General features: G+C 42.6%; 1 protein-coding gene across 10 annotated transcripts in view; it reads right to left on the bottom strand.

Moving 5' to 3' along the window:
• Nucleotides 1-28: 28 nt before the first annotated feature.
• Nucleotides 29-24836, bottom strand: part of rasgrp3 (RAS guanyl releasing protein 3 (calcium and DAG-regulated)) — a 39389-nt gene continuing 14581 nt past the window's right edge. For 7 of the 10 annotated variants that reach the window (XM_061788964.1, XM_061788969.1, XM_061788971.1 and 4 more), the window contains 12 exons: nucleotides 20439-20586; nucleotides 19548-19721; nucleotides 16120-16236; nucleotides 8583-8861; nucleotides 8403-8483; nucleotides 8129-8242; nucleotides 7925-8040; nucleotides 6850-6997; nucleotides 6594-6630; nucleotides 5382-5531; nucleotides 4858-5243; nucleotides 29-1531 (listed from right to left, as the gene is read on the bottom strand). In XM_061788964.1, coding sequence (XP_061644948.1) covers nucleotides 1523-1531; nucleotides 4858-5243; nucleotides 5382-5531; nucleotides 6594-6630; nucleotides 6850-6997; nucleotides 7925-8040; nucleotides 8129-8242; nucleotides 8403-8483; nucleotides 8583-8861; nucleotides 16120-16236; nucleotides 19548-19721; nucleotides 20439-20586 — 1759 coding nt within the window. In that variant the 3' untranslated portion in view covers nucleotides 29-1522. Of the gene's footprint in view, nucleotides 1532-4857; nucleotides 5244-5381; nucleotides 5532-6593; nucleotides 6631-6849; nucleotides 6998-7924; nucleotides 8041-8128; nucleotides 8243-8402; nucleotides 8484-8582; nucleotides 8862-16119; nucleotides 16237-19547; nucleotides 19722-20438; nucleotides 20587-22432; nucleotides 24833-24836 lie in introns of those variants that run through there. The other 3 variants (XM_061788974.1, XM_061788973.1, XM_061788970.1) reach the window with 3 other exon arrangements.

Below are 24836 nucleotides of genomic sequence, written 5' to 3'. Positions count from 1 at the left end.
GCTAAAGCATAATAATGTAGTCAAGTCATTTCCATTTCAGCAGCAGTCGTATGAAAATTGTGTGTGTGTTTCCATGTTACTGAACTTGTTTTGCGAGTGCTTAAATTGTCTATAATACTAAAGCGTTGCATTACATGAGGTAGGTGCAGGCATTTCACAAATCGCAACAAGTGAAATTGTTCTTCACATAGTTCTGACTGTACTAGTTTATGTTGGCCTACTTCTATCTTATTTCTTTTAAGATCTTTGTGATGGGAGGAAACACAGTTCCCTCTTTAGTATATCACTCCCTCTCTTCATGAATAACGCACAAGGTTTTATCTGATCTTTATCCCTTCCTGTCTGAGCAATCTGTTGTTCATTGTCTCCATGTCAGATTAATCTGACAAGGTGAACATTGCGCATGTTCGACTAAGTATATGAATATTATAAATGTTACACCACACCAATTAAATCTGTAAACCTTAAAATATAATTTTCTGCATGGAAAAAAAAAAGATTAGTAATAGTGTTTCCAAATGCTGACTTGTAATTAATTTTAGCCGTTTTTGAAAAATTAGCATTCTTAGAGTTGAGACAATTTAAGTAAAATATTTTGCCCAGTTTGTTTTTAAAAAGCAAACAAGTAACCAAACAGAACCTGTGGTGGAACTCATTTCTGTTCTATTCTTAATTACATTAGATTGCCACATCTCGTGTTACCTTAGTCAAATGTGTGGTGACAGGTCACCCAAAATGTTAGCTGTACCTCCCTCTTAGCAAAGTAATGAACCAGACCCTAAAATGACTACTACTATAAAAATTAGGTTTTATTGGTATTTTTTTCCAGAGCTGATGTTGCATACACCATCTGCTCTTCACTAAACCTTTTAATGGATAATTATATGAGGGTTAAACATCGTAGTTGCCAAATGCTTTATACTTAAATAATAGAGGTAACTCACACAGAATTTCCTTGTTCTATTCCATCCCACTGGAGAATCTTCCCTGCTAAAAAATTCCATTGAGCCCCTTTTATCTCGACGTTCCCTTTAATTGTCACTTCAAAATTCACATGCAAGCACCTATTGTATTGTCTTTCCAAATGTTCATCCAAAAGTCACATACTGTTTCTGAACTGGATTAAGATTGGTGCGATAAAGAAGATTGCAACCATCACATAAAAATGTTTTGCTCTCGTGATGACATTGTTGTGTCATCTGGCGAACACTCCGAATGAAGTTCCATCAGCCTCTGGTCCCCAAGTTGGGGGTGTGGTTATATACAAAGAGGGACCACTCCTACCCACTGTGCTCCTCTTTTGGGGTTCGTTACACATCGCGTTGCCTTGTTCTTGAACAAACCGGGCGTTAGCATTTTTTGTGGTCCTTGCTGGAGCCCAGAGAGAACATGCTGACACCCCCTCAGTGAAATAGGGAAGTCAAAGAGCCATGCACCTTCCCAGACAGAAGAACTTCCTGGGCCCAGCCATGAGGGGCTTTCTGGACCCCTGAGACTGGCGTTTTACACATCTGTTACCAAGTCAGCTGTCCTGAAATGGAAAAGAAGCAATATTTGCATCAGGAATTTTGGCACTTTCTCGGAGTACTCAGGCCACTAATCAGATTGTCAAGTGTACCTTGCAAATTGTACATTAATAAAACAAGAATCGTTGATAGCCGAGATTTGTAAGCAAAATGAAAATACTACTACTACTACTACTACTACTACTGCCTTTTGAATAAATATTGAAATATGCCGCTTGTAAATGCCGTCCACCATTTTCACCTATGAAAACAACAACATCACAATGTCACTTTCCAAATCCACAATATTAGTGTTATTAGTTGTATCAGTGTCGAGGAATAATTCTGAACAATCACCACAGATTTTAATATAATACATCTGCATGAAAATCTACCCACGGTTATTCAAGACTGACGTTGCAGTTGTTGCAATATGCGTCTTGTTACACAGAGCACAGTAACTCAGAACAAGTTTGACAAAGTGCTTTGCCAATTGCCTCACTTAAAGGTTCTACCTACAGACTGCCGGTGCGAAGCGATTCATAAACAACAAAGTAGCTTGCCTTGACAGATACAGTACAATTTCGATCACAATTACACATGGTGAGGCCACAGCCCATGAAAAAGTTCAGTTTAAACAGAATTAACATGTAATGTCAACAAATTAGATCAATTTAAATTACATATACTCGTCTCTCTGAGTTCAATACAAATCTGGGTTTAGAGTGTATTTAACTGTCAGACATTTTTAAACTGATAACAGCCTGAAGTCTGAAATTCAGTCCAAGTTTGTACAGTCGTTGTTGTTTGCATGACATTAGCATTACTTATGCATGCGTTGAAAGATTAAATGATCCTTTGTTCAAATGCCTTTGACTACTGACAGGTCACATTGTCCCACCCCCAAAAAGCAGAAGTCTTTTCAGTTGTTCTTTAAGAAAATATTTTTTTTTAACAGGACCAACGCTTTAGAGATGGCTTGTGATGTCTAATAATAATCATTCTAAGGGCCCACTACTGATGCGGGCCCAACAAAATAGTATTGTCAATTTGCGCCAATGACATAAAGTCATGTGGCAGAAAGTGAGTTTGCCTCACGTCCTCTTCCTTAACTCTTACGCTGTGTCTTTACGGTTTATATCATATACTGTATTTGCAGCATCAAACGCAATGGTCCCACCCAGTCAGAGTGGACTTCTCGAAGTGTTCCCAGGCCAACCGGGAGACGTGGTCTCTCCAGCGTGTGCTAGTCCTTGGTCGTCCCCGGGGCCTCCTCCGAATGCGACGTGCCCAGAACACCTCACCAGGGAGGCATTTAGGGGGCATCGTAACAAGATACCCGAGCCACCTCATCTGGCACCTCTCAATGCGGAGGAGCACCGGCTCCACCGGATGAGGGTAGGAACGAAGAGCGACAGATTATCGCACTACTCGTCACTTTAAACCGCATACACTCCTTGAAGTCTCAGCGCCCCTTGCACAATGGTCATTGCACCGGACTGTTGCAATATTAGTCATTCGAACTGCTCTAAGTGCTACAGGACTCTGCATCTTTTTGCACAATTGTTTTTTGTCAATGTCTTTGTCTCCAAAGTGTTCTGTAAATTGACTGTCTGTTGTACTAGAGCGGCTCCAACTACCGGAGACAAATTCCTTGTGTGTTTTGGACATACTTGGCAAATAAAGATGATTCTGATTCTGATTCTGATTCTGAGGTAGATCTTCACCACGACAGACCGATACAGAGGCCGGGTTACGGCAGACGCTGCTCCGACCTGCGTGTTGATCTCTCACTCCATTCTTCCCTCACTCCTGAACAAGACCCTGAGATACTTGAACTCCTCCACTTGAGGCAGGATCTGGAGAGGGCACTCCACCTTTTTCAGACTGAGGACCATGGTCTCAGATTTAGAGGCGCTGATTTTCATCCTTTGGCGACGTCAACTCTCACTGGAAACAAATCTAACTTACTGCCGGCAACGTGAACTGGCAACGTTTTAATGATAATTCGAAGGGGAAAACCTGTAGTTTGTACATTGAATTTGAAACACTGTGGTGCCTTGAGGAACGAGTGACATGACTTATGAGTTTTTCGAGATACAAGCCATCAATCGGCCGAGTGTTTGCTTTGACTTGTGAGCCCAAACTTGCAGGTGGCTCCACTCACTTCACAAACAAGCAGCAGTTAGGCTGATATAATTACTAAATAGTATTCCAGCTGCAGATTGCCACCACCTTTTACTGTCAAACTAACCGTAAAAGAAAGAGAAATACAGGTTGTGTATTTGAAACAACCACCAATCAAGCATACAATGGAAAACACCATAGCCACGCAGGCTAACAATTAACATTACACAAAAAAATACGCCAAGGGTGTTTAAAACAATTTTAAGCTGTGGACAAGAGATCCATTACACCGGAGAAGTTACGGAGATACGGTGGCAAAGAATATTCTGCAGAGGGACGACACAACAGCAGAGCTGCAGGCAATGATGGGGTGCAAATGTTGTTACTGTGTATTTCTACATAATACCGTACTGTTGAGCGTACATTTCCTTATTGAAAGACGTAAAAGAAAGGTTTGTGGAACGCAACCGCTAACGAGAAACAGACAGCCTTCTGCAAGAGCACACAGGGCGGGGGTGGAGCGAGTGTGGGTGAGAGAGAGCATTTCAAGGCACAGCATGCAAATCTACTACACTGTGTGTGTGTGTGTGTGCGTGTTTGTGTGTGTGTGTGTGTGTGTGTGAGAGAGACCTTTGGCTTGATGATATATTAATTAATATCTTTACATTGTCCTCTCATGTTTTTATGACTATACTGTATTTTACGATGCACTGCGACTTGTCTTTATCAATACCAAAAATATTTGGGGGTGTCTTCGGGAGACTAGAACGGACTAATTGCATTTGCATTCATTTTAATGGGGAAATATGTTTTGAGATATGAGTGTTTTGAGAGCATGCTCACGGAACAAATTAAACTCGCATCTTTTGTGACGCAACTCCTGAAACCTTTCTGACATACCTCATATGTTCTCTGCAAATGGCTGGCGCCCAGTCCCAAATACCTGACCTATCGCCCAAAGTCTACCACAACCGGAATGAGGACAAGCAGTAAAGAAAATGGATGCTCTCGTGTCAAGTATAGTTATTTCATGCCCCCCTTGAGACATGGGAAAGTGCCTACATATTATTAAATCAAATGATGTTTTAAGTTTTTGCCAAATATCATTTGCGTTGATCTGCGCACCACAATCTTACAACCTCGATTCGATATTAATTCGACGCAGAGCTAACTTCACACAAGAACTATCATATCGTTTCTAAATGCTTGATCCCACTTCTATTACCTTCCCTCTGCATGTGATCCTGCGATCTGTGATCTGCACAAGTTCTCCAACGCCACCATTCTTCTCCAGAGTGGGACCGCTGCACTGTACCAAACCTGTCTCCTGCCGCCTGTTGTCCTGGTTTTCCCATGAGGGAAAAACTTTATTTTTACAGCTCTCTCTGTGAGTCCGGTTTTTCGTTTTGGGAAAGGTGTGGGAGCCACTGTCTGTGGTCCTCCAGCTGTGTTCCGACCACAGAGGTTCAGTCTGAGTGGCCTGGCTGATCGTGGCCCTCTGCAGGCGGACAGAGATCCTCTGAGCTGAACCAGTCATCAGAGTGATGCTTTTTGCATCCCGAATAGGACTTGCTGATGTCACAGCAGGGAACTCAAACACCTCGTCCTTGTCTGAAGGACACAAAGAGGATTACTGGCAATGCAATAAGAAAAACAATTTGTAAATATAAACTGTAACACGTAGCATCAACACAACAGCGGAGATGCATTGTATTATTTATTGGGGTCGACACATAAAATAGGACTGACCTGAACAGGTGTTCATCGCGGGGCTGTTGGGCAGCGAGCTGTGTGCCAGTCTGTCAGGGGTCACACACCCGAGGGAACCAGAGCGCAGCAGCTTTCTGCAAGCCAAAACCAACAGCTCCCGACATTGTTTATGGCAGTTGACACCACAGTCTGTGAAGTCAAAGTATGCCTTACGTAAATTTAGGGTTATTATGTCCGTGTGCTACAGCGAAAAGGAGTGAAAAATAAAACTTCGGTCTCCAAGTTTATGGAAATACAGTCAGTCAGGTATCAGACAACACTTTCATGTAAAAGGTTGTCATGTTTATGGAATTGACAACTCTTCCAATGGGGTTAAAATTCAAATCATTGTGTCGTCACACATCTCATTTCTTTACAATAACTTTCACAAAGTATACAATGAAATCAACTACTAATGTAAAATGCTAAGAGCTGTGAGAATCTTCACTCAGTGACAGGGAGCCTTCTTGTCCAACAGCACAAACAGATGAATTTGAATGTATGACAACAGTCACAGCATATCCATATCAATGGTCCATTGTTGACAAAAAAAAAAAAAAAAGGTCAATACTGGCTCTGACAGCCATCCATCCATTTTCCCACTAGGGTCGCGGGCGTGCTGGAGCCTATCCCAGCTATCGTCGGGCAGGAGGCAGGAGGCGGGGTACACCCTGAACTGGTTGCCAGCCAATCGCAGGGCACATACAAACAAACAACCATTCGCACTCACATTCACACCTCAGGACAATTTAGAGTCTTCAATTAATGCATGTTTTTGGGATGTGGGAGGATACTCTGACAGCCAATGGAATTGTTAACCACAAAAGAGGAAGTAGAACCCACCAAAATGAAATCAGTACCGATAACTACTAAGGCAAAAAGCCACCATTTTGAAGTGAAAGAGCCACATTCTTTTTTTTCTTTTTCTTCTTCTCTTTTATAAAAAATCCAAATGTTTTTCTAAAAAATCTGAAAAAAATCTCATTATTATTATTTATTATTATTATTATTATTATTATACAGTATTAAATAATCAAAATATCCAATGACTAGGATTGATTGGCCACCAGTTAATGGTGCACCCCACTTTTCTTGCTAAGTCAGTTGGGATAGGCTCCAGCTCACCTGTGACCTGAACAGAATAAGAAGTATATTTAAAAAGAAGAAGAAGAAGAACAAAGGGGCAGATGGATGTATACAATCAAACGGTACCTTTGCACTTGTAGCCCTGCTTGATAATCCCCCAGAGCTGCAGAAGACCAAGAAAATAATATACATGTAAGATTCATGAGGAATGGAGGGTACTCAAAGCACAAAACAACAAACAACAGTTCGTCCTTCATGACTTCGCTTGCAACCAATGACATCGCAGAAACATCCGCGACTTTCTTTTAGTAATGTTCAGCACAAGCACAAAAACCAAGGAGATGCATGCAGACTGTAGAGACAACACTTCTGATATACATACAAATCCGGCACAGTGTTCACAGAAGGTGGGCTTCAGATACGTCATTTCCTGGAAGTTATGGAGGAATCCTGGACCCATTTTACACTGGAGCAGCGGGTTTGCTCGAAGGAAATACGCTATCATCTCATCTTTACTGATCAGGCCATCCCTGTGACAGGGAGGTCAGGATGACAAAAAAAAAAAAAAAAAAACATGAGCAGCAAGGAGGGTCATTTATATAGAAGTCAGCACATTGTATCGTGGATACAGTGTTTTGATTATTCAACTCACTCACTGGATCATTCAATTAGGTATGCCTGCATCAAGCAAGCTCTAAATGTATAGAAAAACGTGTGATTTTTAAAATAACCGTGTACATGTGGCCCTGCCCTTAATATGTTGTACAATACAATATGAAAACAACCTCTCTTTACAATAATAACTGAAAAGTTTCCCACTAATTTGGTTCCCCTTGTAAGCTACATGAGAGAGGTCCATGATCAGTTGGTAAAAGTACTCACACCTTGTACTTAAGTAGAATTACAGGTACTTGTAAAAAGGAGTCTGGTAAAAGTAGTAGTCCTTCAACTTCTTTAAGTAGAAATAAAAAAATATATATAGACTCTGAAATGTACAAAACCCTAACCCTAAAGTAAAAATGAATGTTTACTGTCAATTATATAAAATGGCCATTTAAAAAAAAATGCTGCACACAAACTAGGTTCCCTCTTTCATTAACTTACGTAGTGCTCGTACTGGGAAGAAGAAGAAAAAATCACATTAAATGTTGCATGCTGTTAAGAGCATTGACTCGACTTTTATGCAATCAAAACATTTTCGCTTAGCTTTAAAAACATTGTGCACTGAGTTACAAAAAAATGCTAAATCAACCCCCATGCACAATTAGAAACACCTATCAGTATGATGCAGTGCGGTGTATGTCATGTTGCTGACAAAGGAAGGGGTGCAAGAGTGCACCACTATGTTGCAAAGTTATTTATTTATTGATTTATTACATAGCATTACCAGTCACTTAAAATGCAGATTCTCCCCCAAAAATGCTGATGTAATGGTCACTTTTGAGTGTCGCACTCACTGATCTTTGTCCAAAACGCAGAACGAGTCCAGGAAGGGAAAGTTAGCAGCAATGTTTTCAAAATCTTCTTGAGAAATATAACCATCGTGGTCAGGGTCATAGTTCCTGAACACCGACTTTTGGAAGCAAAAGAAGAAGGTAACTCGTAATGTTCCACACTCTCCTTCATCTGTGACAGTGAAAATAAGGATATTGAATACTCACATCAACCACTTTCCTGATATGTTTATTAACCACAGAGGGGTCTGGTTTGGTAGTGACACTTGAGGCCCAGTCCAGTGGTACAAGGGGCTTGTTGGGAGTTGTGGGAGAGGTCGGCTGCAAGAGGAGCCATACAAAAGAGATTCAATTGTATTTGGCTGATTAGAATAAATGTAACAATAATGGTTAAGAATGAAATAAGTTGCAAAAGTAAAAAAAAAAAGAAAAATTTCTGGAGTCAACATTTTGATGAAGCCTTTAGACAGATAATACTTACCAGTGATTTAGGATTACGTGGTTCCCGAAGTAATGACAACTCATAAATCTCATCCTCAGTGTAGTAAAGATCTAAAGAAAGCTGAAAATGTTTTGTTTTATGAGCACTTGTTAACACATACTGTAAACAAGTCTGCCCCCCCCCCCCACCCCCCTTCTGTTTACAATTTTACTGACTCACCGTTAGCAGGTATATTAGGTCCATGTTGGGCTCCACTTGGGCCACTGCACTCTGCAGTGACACCAGCTCATTGAAAGTCATGTAGAGCTGCTGCATCTTCACTAGGTTCATCTTGTTGCTGTCTTCCACCCAGTCTGGAAAGACCACATGCATGGCTATGAGGTCCTTCAGGTGCACACCCAGGATGGGGATTTTAAAGCCTTGAGAGTCATTGAAGGCCTTGCGGTAGTAGGAGTAGTTATTGTTGGAAGAGACCAGTTCTGTCATCTCACGCCACATCTGTTTTGGGGTTCATACAGTTAACACAAAGAACAAATGAGTGGTTTTGCATGTTCTTACAAGTGTAGCAGGGAAGAGAAAAAATAATAGTGCAAAGAAATTAAAACCATTTCTGACACATACTGTATTTTGCTTCAATTCAATGGACATTTGGCTGCTCCTTCTGGTGTGTGAACCTTGTCCACCTGGGGGCAGTATAATTATGATGTAGACATACAGCTTTACTGTATGTAGACGGTCTCAGCTCCTCAATATTACAGCAGTAATGTTTTTTTTTTCTCACGGAGGATATGGAATACATGCCTGTGACTATTGTTATATTACATGTGTTGATCCACTGTTTGTGGTCAAATATCCATTGCTTAAAGCGTTATAACACCACCACATAGATGCTATTCGTTAGGCTGTCCATGGTTTTTGTCATTATGTGTTAGCATTAATCTAGCGGAGCGTAAATGTCCCATGCCATCAAATTCCAATTATGTCTCCTTTTTTTTATGCGTAACATCGGTCAAAATGAATTGATGACATAGTTTGATTTTGACATCTGTGCGGTTTGTTGATTGTATGCAATACCCTTTGAAATCCAAACCTCTTGCAAAACGGTTGAATTTGAAATCGGTGACCTTGTGACATAGACTTGCAAATTAATATTAAAGTACCTGCCCACTAAACTCAAATCCACCTGAAGCTGCGTTGCAACAACCAATCGGTATCGAGAATATGCTGTGCCACTCACAACGTCCTGAAACAATCGCGGATGAAATGACCATGCCAATTTGCGGGCACCCGGAACTTTTTGATAACTGATGCTTCCAATACTGGGAATGTACGGAAAAAGATGCTAAGAGCTGGAGAATGGTGAGCGAGGAAATCGGAGTATCCTGTACTACTTGTTTACAGCTATCAATTATAGAAGCGAATACACATTCAGTGAGTACACGACTGCCGCGGTAATACGCAGTGACGTGTGGTCAGGGTAGGCAAGTGAGGCAGGGCATCACTGTCCCCTGGTGGTCTTTCCTTTCCACTGCATGTCAATAGTAAAAAAACAAACCTTACGATTACATTAAATTGTTCCATTTTAGTTCGATGGTCCATGCTTTACATTGATTTTCTTTTGATTTTCTTTTTCAATCCAATAATTTCAATGATTTCATCATTAAAATAGAATTTTCATATTTCCTATTCAAATGTTACGAGTCACGTTGAGTCATCGCTCCCATGATGCTTCACGAGACTACGCACACATCCATTCAAGCAGGCTATGATTGGTCCGTGGCTTCAACCAAGAGACATTGGTGTTTCCTCATTACATTGCCAATAATATATACGTTTTATAACACATTTACTGCACTCACTGACGTTTTACAGACTGTAATATATTTAATGAAAGTGTGTGACATTTAGTCTTACTTATCGACCAGAAAAGCCACTAAAAGTGCACAGTGGAGTCTGGCATGTACGGTGCCACAACCAGCATGTGGCAGTGTTGAGTTGAGCTTCCTAGAGCTCCAGACGTCACGTGACTCTCAGTCACGGGAAGTCGTCGGTGCCTCACCAATCATGAACCTCACCGGACGTCAATGGTAATACTCCATATTCAAATGAAGGAGAACAGTGATCCAGTCACTGCAAAACTTATTTACATATCAAATGTTTAAAAAAAAAAAAATCCGGCCTTCTCATCTGCCAGGCTTAAAAGATGAACTAGAATAGCTTGAAAAAGGGCATCTGGGTATTTTCAACCCAAATTATCTTGCAAACCTGATAGAAGCACATAAAACATTATATGGGGGAAAAAATTATGGCATTGGAACTTTAAATGCAGCCCTATGGGGGGCACAAGCCTGTGCAAACTGTAGGCCGGTCCCAAGCTCGGATAAATGCAGAGGGTTGCATCAGGAAGGGCATCCGTCTTAAAATGTTGCCAAACAAATATGAAACCTATCCACCTTATCTAAAGAATTCCATACCGGATCGGGCATGGCCCAGGTTAACAACCTCCGCCCCCGACACCGTTAACCTGCAGGGCGCCGGTGGAAATTCAGCTGCTGTTGGGTGAAGATGAAGGAGAAGAAGAGGTGGAAAGTGGGTTCTTAGGCAGAAAGAGAAGAGGAAAGCACAGCCTAGAATTCAATGTGGGGACTTGGAATGTTGGGACTATGACAGGAAAATGTCAGGAGTTGGTTGACATGATGATTAGGAGAAAGGTTGATATATTGTGTGTCCAGGAGACCAGGTGGAAAGGCAGTAAGGCTAGAAGTTTAGGGGCAGGGTTTAAATTATTTTAACATGGTGTAGATGGGAAGAGAAATGGAGTTGGGGTTATTTTAAAAGAAGAGTTAGGTAAGAATGTCTTGAAGGTTCAAGTATCAGAACGCGTGATTAGGCTGAAACTTGAAATTGAGGGTCTTATGCATCATGTGATTAGGAGCTATGCCCCACAGGTAGGATGTGACCTAGAGGTGAAAAAGAAATTCTGGAGGGAGCTAGACGAAGTAGTTATGAGCATCCCAGACAGAGAGAGAGTCGTGATTGGTGCAGATTGTAATGGACATGTTGGTGAAGGAAACAGTGGTGATGAAGAAGTGATGGGTAAGTACGGCATCCAGGAAAGGAACTTGGAGGGACAGATGGTGGTAGACTATGCAAAAAGGATGGAAATGGGTTTAGTGAACACTTTTTTCCAGAAGAGGCAGGAACATAGTGTGAGAGCGGAGGTAGAAGCACGCAGGTGGATTTCGTCTTACAGAATCTGAAGGAGGGTACCGACTGTAAGGTAGTGGTAGGGGAGAGTGTGGCTAGACAGCATAGGATGGTGATGTGTAAGATGATTCTGATGGTGGGGAGGAAGATTAGGAAGACTAAGGCAGAACAGAGAACCAGGTGGTGGAAGCTGAGAAAGGAAGAGTGTTGTGCGGTATTTCAGCAAGAACTCAGACAGGCTCTTGGTGGACAGCAGGAGCTTCCAGAAGACTGGACCACTACAGCCAAGGTGATCAGAGAGACAGGCAGGAGAGTACATGGTGTAGCTTATGGCAGGAAAGGAGAGAAGGAGACTTGGTGGTGGAACCTCAAAGTACAGGAAATCATATAAGGAAAGAGGTTAGCTAAGAAGAAGTGGGACACTGAGAGGACTGAGGAGAGGCGAAAGGAATACATTGAGATGCGACATAGGGCAAAGGTAGAGGTGGCGAAGGCCAAACAAGAGGCATATGATGACATGTATGCCAGGTTGGACACTATAGAAGGAGAAAAGGATCTATACAGGTTGGCCAGACAGAGGGATAGAGATGGGAAGGACGTGCAGCAGGTTAGGGTGATTAAGGATAGAGATGGAAATATATTGACTGGTGCCATTAGTGTGCTGGATAGATGGAAAGAATACTTCGAGGAGTTGATGAATGAGGAAAATGATAGAGAAGGAAGAGTAGAGGCGCCAAGTGTGGTGGACCAGGAAGTGGCAATGATTAGTAAGGGGGAAGTTAGAAAGCCATTAAAGAGGATGAAAAATGGGAAGGCAGTTGGTCCTGATGACATTCCTGTGGAGGTATGAAGGCATCTAGGAGAGGTCACTGTGGAGTTTTTGACCAGGTTGTTCAACAGAATTCAAGAGGGTGAGAAGATGCCTGAGGAATGGAGGAAAAGTGTGCTGGTGCCCATTTTTAAAAACAAAGGGAGATGTGCAGAACTGTGTATTTGAGAAGGTCAGAAGGAGCTACATTGTGTCGTTGTCGATCTAGAGAAAGTGTATGACAGAGTACCCAGAGAGGAACTGTGGTACTGCACGCGGAGGTCTGTCGTGGCAGAGAAGTATGTTAGAATAGTACAGGACATGTATGAGGGCAGCAGAACAGCGGTGAGGTGTGCTGTAGTTGTAACAGAGGAGTTTAAGGTGGAACTGCATCAGGGATCAGCCCGAATCCTCTTCCTGTTTGCAGATGATGGTGATGAATATGCTGACAGATGAGGTTTGACTGCACTCCCTGTGAACCATGATGTTTGCAGATGATATTGTGAGCTGCAGTGAAAGCAGCAAGCAGATGGAGGAACAGTTAGAAAGGTGGAGGCATGCACTGGAAAGGAGACAAATGAAGATTAACCAAAGTAAGACAGAATATATGTGCATGAATGAAAGTAGTGGAGGGGAAGAGAAGAAGGGAGAAGAGATAGCGAGAGTGGATGACTTTAAATACTTCGGGTCAACAATCCAGGCTTAACTGTATGGTTTCATGCCTAAAAAGAGTACCACAGATGCATTATTTGCCTTGAGGATGTTGATGGAGAAGGTCAGAAGGAGCTACATCGTGTCTTTGTGGATCAAGAGAAAGTATATGACAGAGTACCCAGAGATGAACTGTGGTACTGCATGGGGAGTGGTATGTAGTAGTATAGGATGGTGGTGTGTAAGAGTAGTATGTTAGAATAATACAGGACATGTATGAGGGCAGCAGAACAGTGGTGAGGTGTGTTGTCGGTGTGACAGAGGAATTTAAGGTGGAGATGGGACTGCATCAGGCATCAGCCCTGAGCCCCTTCCTGTTTGCAGTGGTGATACATAGGCTGACAGATGAGGTTAGACTGGAATCCCCGTGCACCATGATGTTTGCAGATGTGATCTGTAGTGAAAGCAGGGAGAAGGTGGAGGAACAGTTAGAAAGGTGGAGGCATGCAGTGGAAAGGAAAGGAATGAAGATTAGTAAAACAGAATATATGTTCAGGAATGAGAGGGGTTGACGGGGGAAAGTGAGGATACAGTGAAAAGAGATAGTGAGGGTGGAGGACTTTAATTACTTGGGGTCAACAGTCCAGACCAATGGTGAGTGTGGTAAGGAAGTGAAGAAATGGGTCAAAGCAGGTTGGAAGGGGTAGAGGAAGGTTTCAGGTGTGTTATGTGACAGAAGAGTCTCTGCTAGGATGAAGGGAAAAGTTTATAAAAAAATGTGGTGAGGTCAACCATGATGTACGGATTAGAGACAGTGGCACTGACAAGACAACAGGAAGCAGAGCTGGAGGTGGCGGAAATGAAGATGTTGAGGTTCACTCTTGGAGTGACTGGGTTGGATAAAATTAGACATGAGCTCATCAGAGGGACAGCCAAGGTTAGATGTTATGGAGACAAAGTTAGAGAGAGAAGACTTCGATGGTTTGGACACATCCAGAGGAGAGATAGTGAGTATATTGGTAGGAGGGTGATGAGGATGGAGCTGCCAGCCAAGACAGCTCGAGGAAGACCTAAGAGAAGGTTGATGGATGTAGTGAGGGAAGACATGAGGGCAGTTGGTGTTAGAGAGGAGGATGCAGGAGATAGGCTTACATGGAAAAGGATGACACGCTGTGCCAAAAAGCCGAAAAGAAAAGAAGAAGAAGAAGAAGACAGCATTGGACCTTTAAGGCGAAGTTATGTTTCTTTTAAATACACAAGGTGTAATTCTCTTTGTTTTGTTTTGTTTGACAGTAAACCTTAACTGGGAGTGGCAATAAACAGCTTGAAGCTTTCTTGTTCATTATCTGCCAAACTGCTGCTTGTTGTGAAGTGAGTTGGGTTTAGTTCAGTTACATTTCATTATGTTGTATTATCAGTGCGGCACGGTGTACGACTGGTTAGAGCATCAGCCTCACAGTTCTGAGGACCCGGGTTCAATCCCCGGCCACACCTGTGTGGACTTTGCATGTTCTCCCCGTGCCTGCGTGGGTTTTCTCTGGGCACTCCGGTTTCCTACCACATCCCAAAAACATGTATTAATTGGATACTCTAAATTGCCCGTAGGTGTGACTGTGAGTGTGAATGGTTGTTTGTTTGTATGTGCCCTGCGATTGTTTGGCAACCAGTTCAGGGTGTACCCTGCCTCCTGCCCGATGACAGCTGGGATAGGCTCCAGCACGCCCACGACCCTAGTGAGGAGAAGCGGCTCAGAAAATGGATGGATGGATGTATTATCAGTTTATTGTCTGTGTAAAGAACAAATACTGTATGTGGTTAACTCAAAAATCACCATCTATGGTTGTTATCCACTTTTTTAGAGGGACCATACAAGTGTCCTATTAATGCAATCATTCAAAATAAAGAAAATTAATCAAAATGTAATCGAACGTAATTTAAATAATTATACTAGTGCTACATTTTCAACAGGGTAACTTGTAACTTGTCCAGTCCCCATGAATCTTACATGTATATTATTTAATTAAAAGCAATTCGTAACCAGCTACATTTACAAAGTAATCTTCCCAATACTGCCTATGTAGTAGCTCCTTCATGTACTTGAGCTCCAATGTGACCCGAACGATGACTGATTAGGAGGAGGGAGCATGATTAGCAAAGTGCAATTTACTTCCTTAAGTTGCACACACTGATTATGTCAGGTGTGTGTATGCGTCTGTGTGTATGAGAGAGATATATGTATAGCGTAACGCGTTACTTTTGTTATAAGTTGCAAGCATCCATCCATCCATCCATCCATCCATCCATTTTCTGAGCCACTTCTCCTAACTAGGGTCGCGGGCGTGCTGGAGCCTATCCCAGCTATCATCGGGCAGGAGGCGGGGTACACCCTGAACTGGTTGCCAGCCAATCGCAAGGCACATACAAACAAACAACCATTCGCACTCACATTCACACCCACGGGCAATTTAGAGTTGTCAATTAACCTACCATGCATGTTTTTGGAAAACCCACGTAGGCACGGGGAGAACATGCAAACTCCACACAGGCGGGCCCGAGGATTGAACCCCGCTCCTCAGAACTGTGACGCAGACGCTCTAACCAGTCATCCACCGTGTTGCCTAAGTTGCAAGCATGACATTAAAATGAAAACATGCTCATGTTGTCTCCCAGTTTCTTGTAGTTTCGCACATTTGTGAGAAAAACACACCCTTCCGCAACCCTACTGACTAACCCTAACACACCCTTCCGCAACCCTAAGCCAGCTGTAATAGCTGTCATACTGTATATTTAATCGTGTCATCTTGCTTCATTTTCTTTTTAGTTCACTGTCATTGGATTTCTTTTCCCAAAAGGACATTTAGTCCTGTCATAACTTAGTCTCATTATTGTTAGTGTGCCCTGTTGTGAAAATTGTTGTTCTTATTTGTGATTTCTGTGTATTGAAAAAATAATCTTGATCTTCCAAAGCGACTGCAATGGTTACTTGTTGTGGATGAAACACTTTTGCCACTTTCCAGGTGCATTCCAAAAGAAATAGAAAGATGCAATGAACTTCATCTGTAAAGTTGCATCAGATTTGTATTGACTTACCTTCACTACATCTGCAGACAGATAAGATTGTGTATCCTTCAGACGAGAAATTGAGCTGTGGCTCAGCCCTCCCACCACTGCCATTAAAGTGTTGAAGTTCTGCAGCTGCAGAAGTTTCTGATGGGACACAGTGATTTCTGTAAATTAGTATGTGTATCTTCAATAATGCAGCCCTATGGAGGGCACAAGCCAGTGCAAACTGTAGGTCGGTCCCAAGCCGGGATAAATGCAGAGGGTTGCGTCAGGAAGGGCATTAATTTTAAAATGTTGCCAAACAAATATGATCGATCGTGGCTCAGGTTAACCAAGTGAGTGCCGGTGGAAATTCAGCTACTGTGGGTCAAAGACGAAGGAGAAGCGAAAAGCTGGTTCTGAGGCCGAAAGAGAAGAGGCAAGTACTGAGCCTAGAACTGAATCTGGGGACTTTGAATGTTGTGACTAGGACAGGAAAGGTTTGAGAGTTGGTTGACATAATGATTAGGATAAAGTTATATTGTGTCTCCAGGAGAGCAGCTAGAAAGGCAGTAAGGCTAGAAGTTTAAGGGCAGGGTTCAAATTATTTTACCATGGTGTAGACGGGAAGAGAAAGTGAGTCAGGGGTATTTTAAAGGAAGAGCTAGCTAAGTACTGTATGTCTTGGAGGTGAAAAGAGTGTCATATCTGAAACTTGAAATTGAGGATGTTATGTATAATGTAGGATGTGACCTACTGTAGAGGTGAAAGAGAAATTGTGGAACGAGCTAGACGAAGTAATTCTGAGCATCCCAGACAGAGAGATGTTCGTGATTGGTGAAGATTGTAATGGACATGTTGGTGAAGGAAACAAGGGTGATGAAGAAGTGATGGGTAAGGTTGTCATCCAGAAAAGGAACTTGGGGGACATATGGTGGTGGCCTTCGCAAAAAGGATAGAATTGGCTGCAGTGAACACTTTCTTACAGAAGAGGCAGGGACATAGGGTGATCTACAAGAGCGATGGTACAAGCACGGAGGTGGATTACCTCATGTGCAGACGACGTCATCTGAATGACATTACTGACTGTAAGGTAATGGTAGGGGAGAGTGTAAATACACAGCATAGGATGGTGGTGTGTATGATGATTGGTGGTGGGGAGGAGGATTAAGAAGACAAAGGCAGAGCAGATAACCATGTGGTGGAAGCTGAGAAAGGAAGGGAGTACCGTGCAGCTTTCCGACAAGAGCTGAGATAGGTTCGCGAGCTTCCAGAAGACTGGACCACTACAGCCAAGGTGATCAGGTGATCAGAGAGACAGGCATGAGAGTACAAGGTGTATTTTCTGATAGGAAAGGGGAGAGGGAGACTTGATGGTGGAACCTTAAAGTACAGGAGAGCATATAAGGAAAGAGGTTAGATAAGAAGAAGTGGGACACTGAGAGGACCAAGGAAAGGAGACAAGAATACATAGAGATCCGACGTAGGGTGAAGGGAGAGGTGGCAAAGGCTAAATGATGACATTTATGCCAAGTTGGACACTAAAGAAGAAAAAGAAAACGATCTATACAGGTTGGCCAGACAGAGGGATAGAGATGGGACCGATGTGCAGCAGGTTAGGGTAGTTGAGGACAGAGATGGAAATGTACTGTGGTATATTTTGTGGTATATTTTGAGGAGGTGATGAGTGAGGAACATGCATGAGAAGGAAGAGTAGAAGAGACAACTGTGGTGGACCAGGAAGTAGCAATGATTAGTAAGGGGGAAGTTAGAAAGGCATTAAAGAGAATGAAAAATTGAAAGGCAGTAGGGCCTGATGACACACCTGGGCAGATATGGAAGCATCTAGCAGAGGTGACTGTGGAGTTTTTGACCAGGTTGTTCAAAATAATTCTAGCGGGTGAGAAAATGCCCGAGGATTGAAGGAAAAGTGTGCTGGTGCCCATTTTTAAGAACAAGGGGGATGTGCAGAGCTGTGGGAACTATAGAGGAATAAAGTTGATGAGCCACACAATGAAGTTATGGGAAAGAATAGTGGAGGCTAGAGATGTGAGTATTTGCGAGTGACAGTATAGTTTCATGCCAAGGAAGAGTACCACAGATCCATTATTTGCCTTGAGGGTGTTGACAGAGGAGTACAGAGAAGGTCAGAAGGAGCTACATTGTCTTTGTAGATCTAGAGAAAGCGTATGACAGAGTACCCAGAGAGGAATTGTGGCACTGCATGCGGAGGTCTGTAGTGGCAAAGAAGTATGTTAGAATAGTACAGGACATGTATGAGGGCAGCAGAACAGTGGTGAGGTGTGCTATAGTTGTAACAGAGGGATTTAAGGTGGGACTGCATCAGGGCTCAGCCCTGAGCCCCTTCCTGTTTGCAGTGGTGATGAATATGCTGACAGATGAGGTTTGACTGGACTCTCCATGAACCATGATGTTCGCAGATGATATTGTGATCTCCAGTGAAAGCAGCGAGCAGATTGAGGAAGAGTTAGAAAGGTGGAGGCATGCAATGGAAAGAAGACAAATGAAGATTAGCCAAAGTAAGACAGAATATTTGTGCATAAATGAAAGGAGTGGAGGGGAAGGGAGAAGAGATAGCGAAAGTGGAGGATTTTAAATAAATCAAAATGCACACAAGCTTTCACTCAAAACTGAAAAACATTTCAGGGTTTTGAGCAAGCGAGACTCTGAACTTCCGCCGCGCTGGCCCAAGCCAAATAATTGCCGTATATACAGTAAAGCATCAAATATTGTTTTACATAAATACTTAACAGTAACTATATTCATAATTTATAATGTGCCTGTGGATGAAAAAGCGAAGGTTGTGACCAAAATGTACGCGAGCCATACGTACCTCACTGGGTACGTTCAAATGAATAGAGTTCGCAAGTCTCTTTTAAAACATCCACAGACTCACTTCCATTCTCTCCCATGTCCACTCTCTTTAGCAACCCACTTCTTCCTTAAGTCGTAGTCTACCTTAAAAATCCGGCCTCCCGGTGTGGAGTTCATGTTCTCCCCGTGCCTGCGAGGGTTTTCTTTGGGTACTCAGGTTTCCTCCCACATTCCAAAAACATGGTTGGTAGGTTAATTGAAGACTCAAAATTGTCCGTAACTATGAAATGATTGTTTGTTTATATGTGCCCTGTGATTTGCTGGCAACCAGTTCAGGGTGTACCACGCTTCTCGCCCAAAGTCAGCACACCCGCGACCCTCGTGAGGATGAGCGGTTTGGAAAATGGATGGATGGATGAACTGAATATAATGAAACAAGGTAAAAAAAAAAACATCTTTTGCATCTATTTGATTTTTAAATATCTCATGTCTCCAGTTCAGTGAAGCAAGAACAGGAGAAATATGTTTAGTTTAGTAACAACCCACAGTACCAAATTGTGTACCAGGATGTCAAAGTGTAGTTGGTAAATGACCGCCACAATTCTGCATATAGGACAACAAAAATTTCTGTGGTAGCTTACCTGAGCCACATGGATGTATTTGGTGATAACCTCTGCCCGGGTTGGAGGTGTCAGCTTGCTTAACACCATGAGTTGGACCCACTGTGAAATTCCATTGAACAAAGCAATGGAGCGTTCCAGTGTCGGATTGTCCACCAAGCAACCATGGATCACATAGTTCTTGTAATCTAGGAACTGGAGACACAATAGAAGCACAGGGAAGGGATTATAATAGATGAATATTAAAATGGTATCGTTAATACAACACTCAAGGTTCTTTTTACAATGTTATCCCTTCACACAGGATTTAGAAATGGTGGTGTACTTCACGTTGCTTTTAAAAGGAAGGTAGAGTGGAACCTCCAAAGCCTCTCAAGTCATGTAGACACATAATTTGGAGTCACACCAAAATTCGAACCAGTCATTTTGCATGATGTCATGGGAGACATCGGCATATTTTGTGGAACTTTGGCTAAGTAAGCATCTACTCAAACCAGTTAATAGCATGACTGTGTTTTGTTTTTGGATTTTTGTTTTTTGCTAGTGACCACAGATCTGGAAAATGTAGTGACTGACCTTAGTTCTACTGTACCTGCCTGTCCTCTGCAACACCATGGTCAATATCACCAATTCCTCGCTTGAATATGGCATGTTTCTTCCATCTTTCAACTGTCTCAGTCACACCCATCCTTAAGATACCCGTTTAAGACCCAGGAATACCCACATCTACCGCCTGATTCCCAACCTTCCTTTTCTCAGCAGTAGCAGTTGCAACCGACTTCCAGGACCTACAGTATCTCCGAGGCTGAGGTTGCCCATCAATTACAGTACATTTGTTCTTCTTTATCTCAAGGCAATAGAAGACAGTTTGTGGGAAAATGAAGAGCAAATAAGAGACAAAAATGTACATACCGATATTCTCCTGATGGATTTAAACTCCAAAAAAGTCAGATGTTCTGCCAGCTCCATAGGTTTAAGATGATCAAACAACAGCGAAGCTTTGCCTTTCTTCACCTGCTTTTTACGCTGCGTCAGTTTACGCATCCAGTCATATGAAGGACTGCAAGAACCATTCACAACACAGTCTTAGAAACAAGTGGTGGTGGTGGTGTGTTGTGTTTGTGTGACTGTAAATTCTAAACAAGAACTCAAAGATTCACACGTTGTATCATCCTCATCGCAGAAAACAAAAACAACCCTGAGTTCCTTTTCTTCACTATCGACATTTTTACTAATACCAGTTCCATAAAAGCTCCCGTGCCACTATCTGGGAACATTTGCGAGGAATTTGCATGCCACTTCATAAGCAAAGTTGATGGTATCAGATCCAGTCTTATCTCAGAATGTGATTTTTAACTCAACTGTACTACTGGAATTTTTAACTCAACTGTGCCATCACTTTTATCTAAGGAAACATCTGAGGAGTTTTATCCCGGTTGATGCAAGGACACTTGGTGGAGTCTTTTCCCAAGTAAACCTAACAACCTGCCCTTTGGACTCAATTCCCACATCCCTCTTAAAAATATTTTATGCCTTCTTTGAGGAACAGATTTTAAATGTTGTAACTTACTCTCCTCAGACGTGTGTCATCCCCACTGCCTACTAAACGGCAGTGGTGAAGACTCTTCTGAAGAAGAGGAATTTAGACCCCACCATTTTAAATAATTACCGACCCGTATCCAACCTACCGTTTTTGAGTACAATTTTAGAAAGCTGTTTTATTTGTTTATTTATTTTCTTACCAATTCAATTGTTGTTGTTTTTTTTTAATAGAAACAATATTTTAGAAAAAATTCAGTCTGGGTTTAGGATGAACCAGAGTCTAAAATCTTAAATTACATTAGGTATATTACTGAGTCAAAACAACTTATAGTTCTGGTTCTACTTGGATCTCAGTGCCGCCTTTGATAGAGGAGATCACAACATTTTATTATAAAGACTGTGGTACCAGTCCTCACGAGAGGGGTTGGACTCTCTTCCACTCTGGAGTTGCCCACGGTGAGAGGCACCGAGCAGGTGTGGGTATACTTATTGCTCCCCGGCTCGGTGCTTGTACGTTGGGGTTCACCCCGGTCGACGACAGGGTAGCCTCCCTCCGCCTTTGGGTGGGGGGACAGGTCCTGACTGTTGTTTGTGCCTATGCACCAAACAGCAGTTCAGAGTACCCACCCTTTTTGGAGTCCTTGGAGGGGGTGCTGGAGAGCGCTCCCGCTGGGGACTCAATTGTTCTGGTGGGGGACTTCGATGCTCACGTGGGCAATGACAGTGAGACCTGGAAGGGCGTGATTGGGAGGAACGGCCCCCCCGATCAGAACCCGAGCGGTGTTCTGTTATTGGACTTCTGTACTCATCACGGATTGTCCATAACGAACACCATGTTCAAGCATAAGGGTGTCCACACATGCACTTGGCATCAGGACACCCTAGGTTTCAGTTCGATGATCGACTTTGTGGTCGTGTCATCGGACTTGCGGCCACATGTCTTGGACACTCGGGTGAAGAGAGGGGCAGAGCTGTCAACTGATCACCACCTGGTGGTGAGTTGGCTCCGATGGTGGGGGAAGATGTCGGTCCGACGTGGCAGGCCCAAACGTATTGTGAGGGTCTGCTGGGAACCTCTGGCGGAATCCCCTGTCAGAAGGAGTTTCAACTCCCACCTCCGACAGAACTTTGCTCAAGTTCCGGGGGAGGCGGGGAACATCGAGTCCGAGTGGACCATGTTCCGCGCCTCCATTGCTGAGGCGGCCGACCCGAGCTGTGGCCGTAAGGTGGTCGGTGCCTGTCGTGGCGGCAATCCCCGAACCCGTTTGTGGACACGAACAGTGAGGGATGCCGTCAAGCTGAAGGAGTCCTATCGGGCCTTTTTGACTCTCTATTTACCGGTCGATCTACGTTCCTACCCTCACCTATGGTCACGAGCTGCGTGTCGTGACCGAAAGAACAAGATCCCGGATACAAGCGGCCAAAATGAGTTTCCTCCGCAGGGTGTCCGGGCTCTCCCTTAGAGATAGTGTGAGAAGCTCGGTCATCCGGGAGGATCTCAGACTAGAGCCGCTGCTCCTTCACATCGAGCGGAGCCAGATGAGGTGGCTGGGGCATCTGATTCGGATTCCTCCGGGTCTCTGCAGCGGCATCCTCTGTGGCTGCGGGCGGCAGCATCTCTCAGTGTGGATGGCTCCCACAGGTTTGTCTTTCCTCACCTGGGGCCTCATGTACAAAGATAAGTGGATTTCCTACTGAAACCAGGCGTACGCTCAAATCCAGAAAACGTCAAATGCACAAAAATATCCAGAGGCCTCATGTACAAAAGGTGCGTACGTTCTTTTTCACGGCAAAGTTCAGATGTATCAAGAGTGAAATGACCGTGGAAATGTGCGGTGCCTCACGCCAACTTCATGGCTGGCCAAACCTGATCGCAACACAATTGAATGTTTTTCAGTTATAATTTTCTCTCGCTATATTGCAGTTCACCTATTGCTGATTCAGTGCATTGTGGATTTTTTTTCATATTCATATCGCGCATAATTAGCCATATCATAGTGTTTTGGGTGTATGCTCAAATTCCTTTCTTGATAAAATAAACACTTCACAGCCTAAAACATTAAAACTGTAAATAAATAAATCAATAAAAATATTAAATAAAAAAAAACATTAAAAACCCTTATTACAGTGTAGTATACTATACTATTGGATACTATACAGTATAGTGTGCAGGACTACTGTGCATTACTGTATATTTAAGATTTAAAAAGGTTTTTAAGACTATAGAAAGTGTTTATAAGAGTATGGTAGACATTAATAGGAGTGTGGGGAAGATCAATAAGAGTATGGGAGGTTCATGCAGCGTTAAAATATGTATAAATAAAAAGAATTGTAGTCGCCATTGGACTGATTTCACCTATTGCAGTGGATGTCCTGAACCTAAACCCACGCGATAAACGAGCAGAGGTGTGTAGAGTTCTGCTACTTTAGAATTATATGACTCAAATAAAATTAAAAAGTAGTCCTACAAATAATTACTTGGGTAAGATTAATAAAGTACTGTGAAGTGAAAAACCTACTCTAGTACTGAGTAACTAGTGAGTAACTTCTGATTTATTTTTTTAAATCAGAGCATGAATGTCAAATAAAATAAAAATAACAAAATAAAATACGAATGTGCAAATTCAGACATTACTGAACAATATCACTTCATCTAAAACATTAATTTTCCGTACCGCTTATCCTCACTAGGGTCGCGGGCGTGCTGGAGCCTATCCCAGCTGACTCTGGGCGAGAGACGGGGGTACACACTGAACTGGTCGCCTCCCATTTGCAGGGCACATATAACTGGAGAAAACCCATGCAGGCAGGGGGAGAGCATGCAACTTCCACACAGGCGAGGCCGGATTTGAACCCGAGTCCTCAGAACTGTGAGGTAGATGTGCTAACCAGTCTTCCACTGTGGAGGCCTCATCTAAAACATTATAAATAATATCTTTATAAAATAAAATCTTCGTAAAATAACAGGAAAATTCAGCTCTAATAAATGCTCTTATACTACATTGTTTCTGTTTGTTAAAAAGCACAATACTATAGGCTCACCAGGCAGATTACAAAAACAGGAACGAGGCTGCAGTGGATATAAAAGGTCTACACACCCCTGTTCAAATGGCAGGTTTTTGTGATGCAAAATAATTTTGACCAAGATAAATCATTTTAAAACTTTCTCCACCATTAATGTGACCCGGAATTTGTACAACTCAACTGATTGATTTTTGTATCTTTTTGAGAGGGGAGGTGAAAATAAACAACTGAAATTTGACTTGGACTTGACGTTTAACTTGCTCCCTTCTTCGCCAAGTCGCCATTGCAAAAGAGATGTAATGTTTTAACTGGTCTTTTACCTGGTGAAAGTTTAAATAAAATAAATCTGGTTGCACAAGGATGCACTCTATCTTATAACTGGCATGGGGCTGTGTTAAAAAATAATAGATCATCAGTTGAAAAAGAAAGTCTAAAAATGGATTTCTCACTCAATTAATGATAAATGAAAGTAGCAAGGGGCATGTTGATCACTCTGAGCCCCTCCCGGATGATGATGGAGGCTTCTCAACATACTCAAGTAAAAGTAAAAACTATGATGCATTAAAACTACTCTGACAAGTCCAATTTATCCGAAATGTTACTTGAGTAAATGTAACGCATTCCTACCCCCCTCTGTAAACGAGGGATTACTTTATTGAAGAAAGAAGTGGCGGCTGTAAGACCCACAAACAAGCATCAAGTGAAGATGATTGCTGTGAAGGCGTGCATATCGTAGGAGGAAGC

This window comes from Phyllopteryx taeniolatus, chromosome 11 (genome assembly GCF_024500385.1).
Source record: "Phyllopteryx taeniolatus isolate TA_2022b chromosome 11, UOR_Ptae_1.2, whole genome shotgun sequence".
Lineage (NCBI taxonomy): Eukaryota > Metazoa > Chordata > Actinopteri > Syngnathiformes > Syngnathidae > Phyllopteryx > Phyllopteryx taeniolatus.
This window is presented reverse-complemented; position numbering and strand designations above follow the sequence as displayed.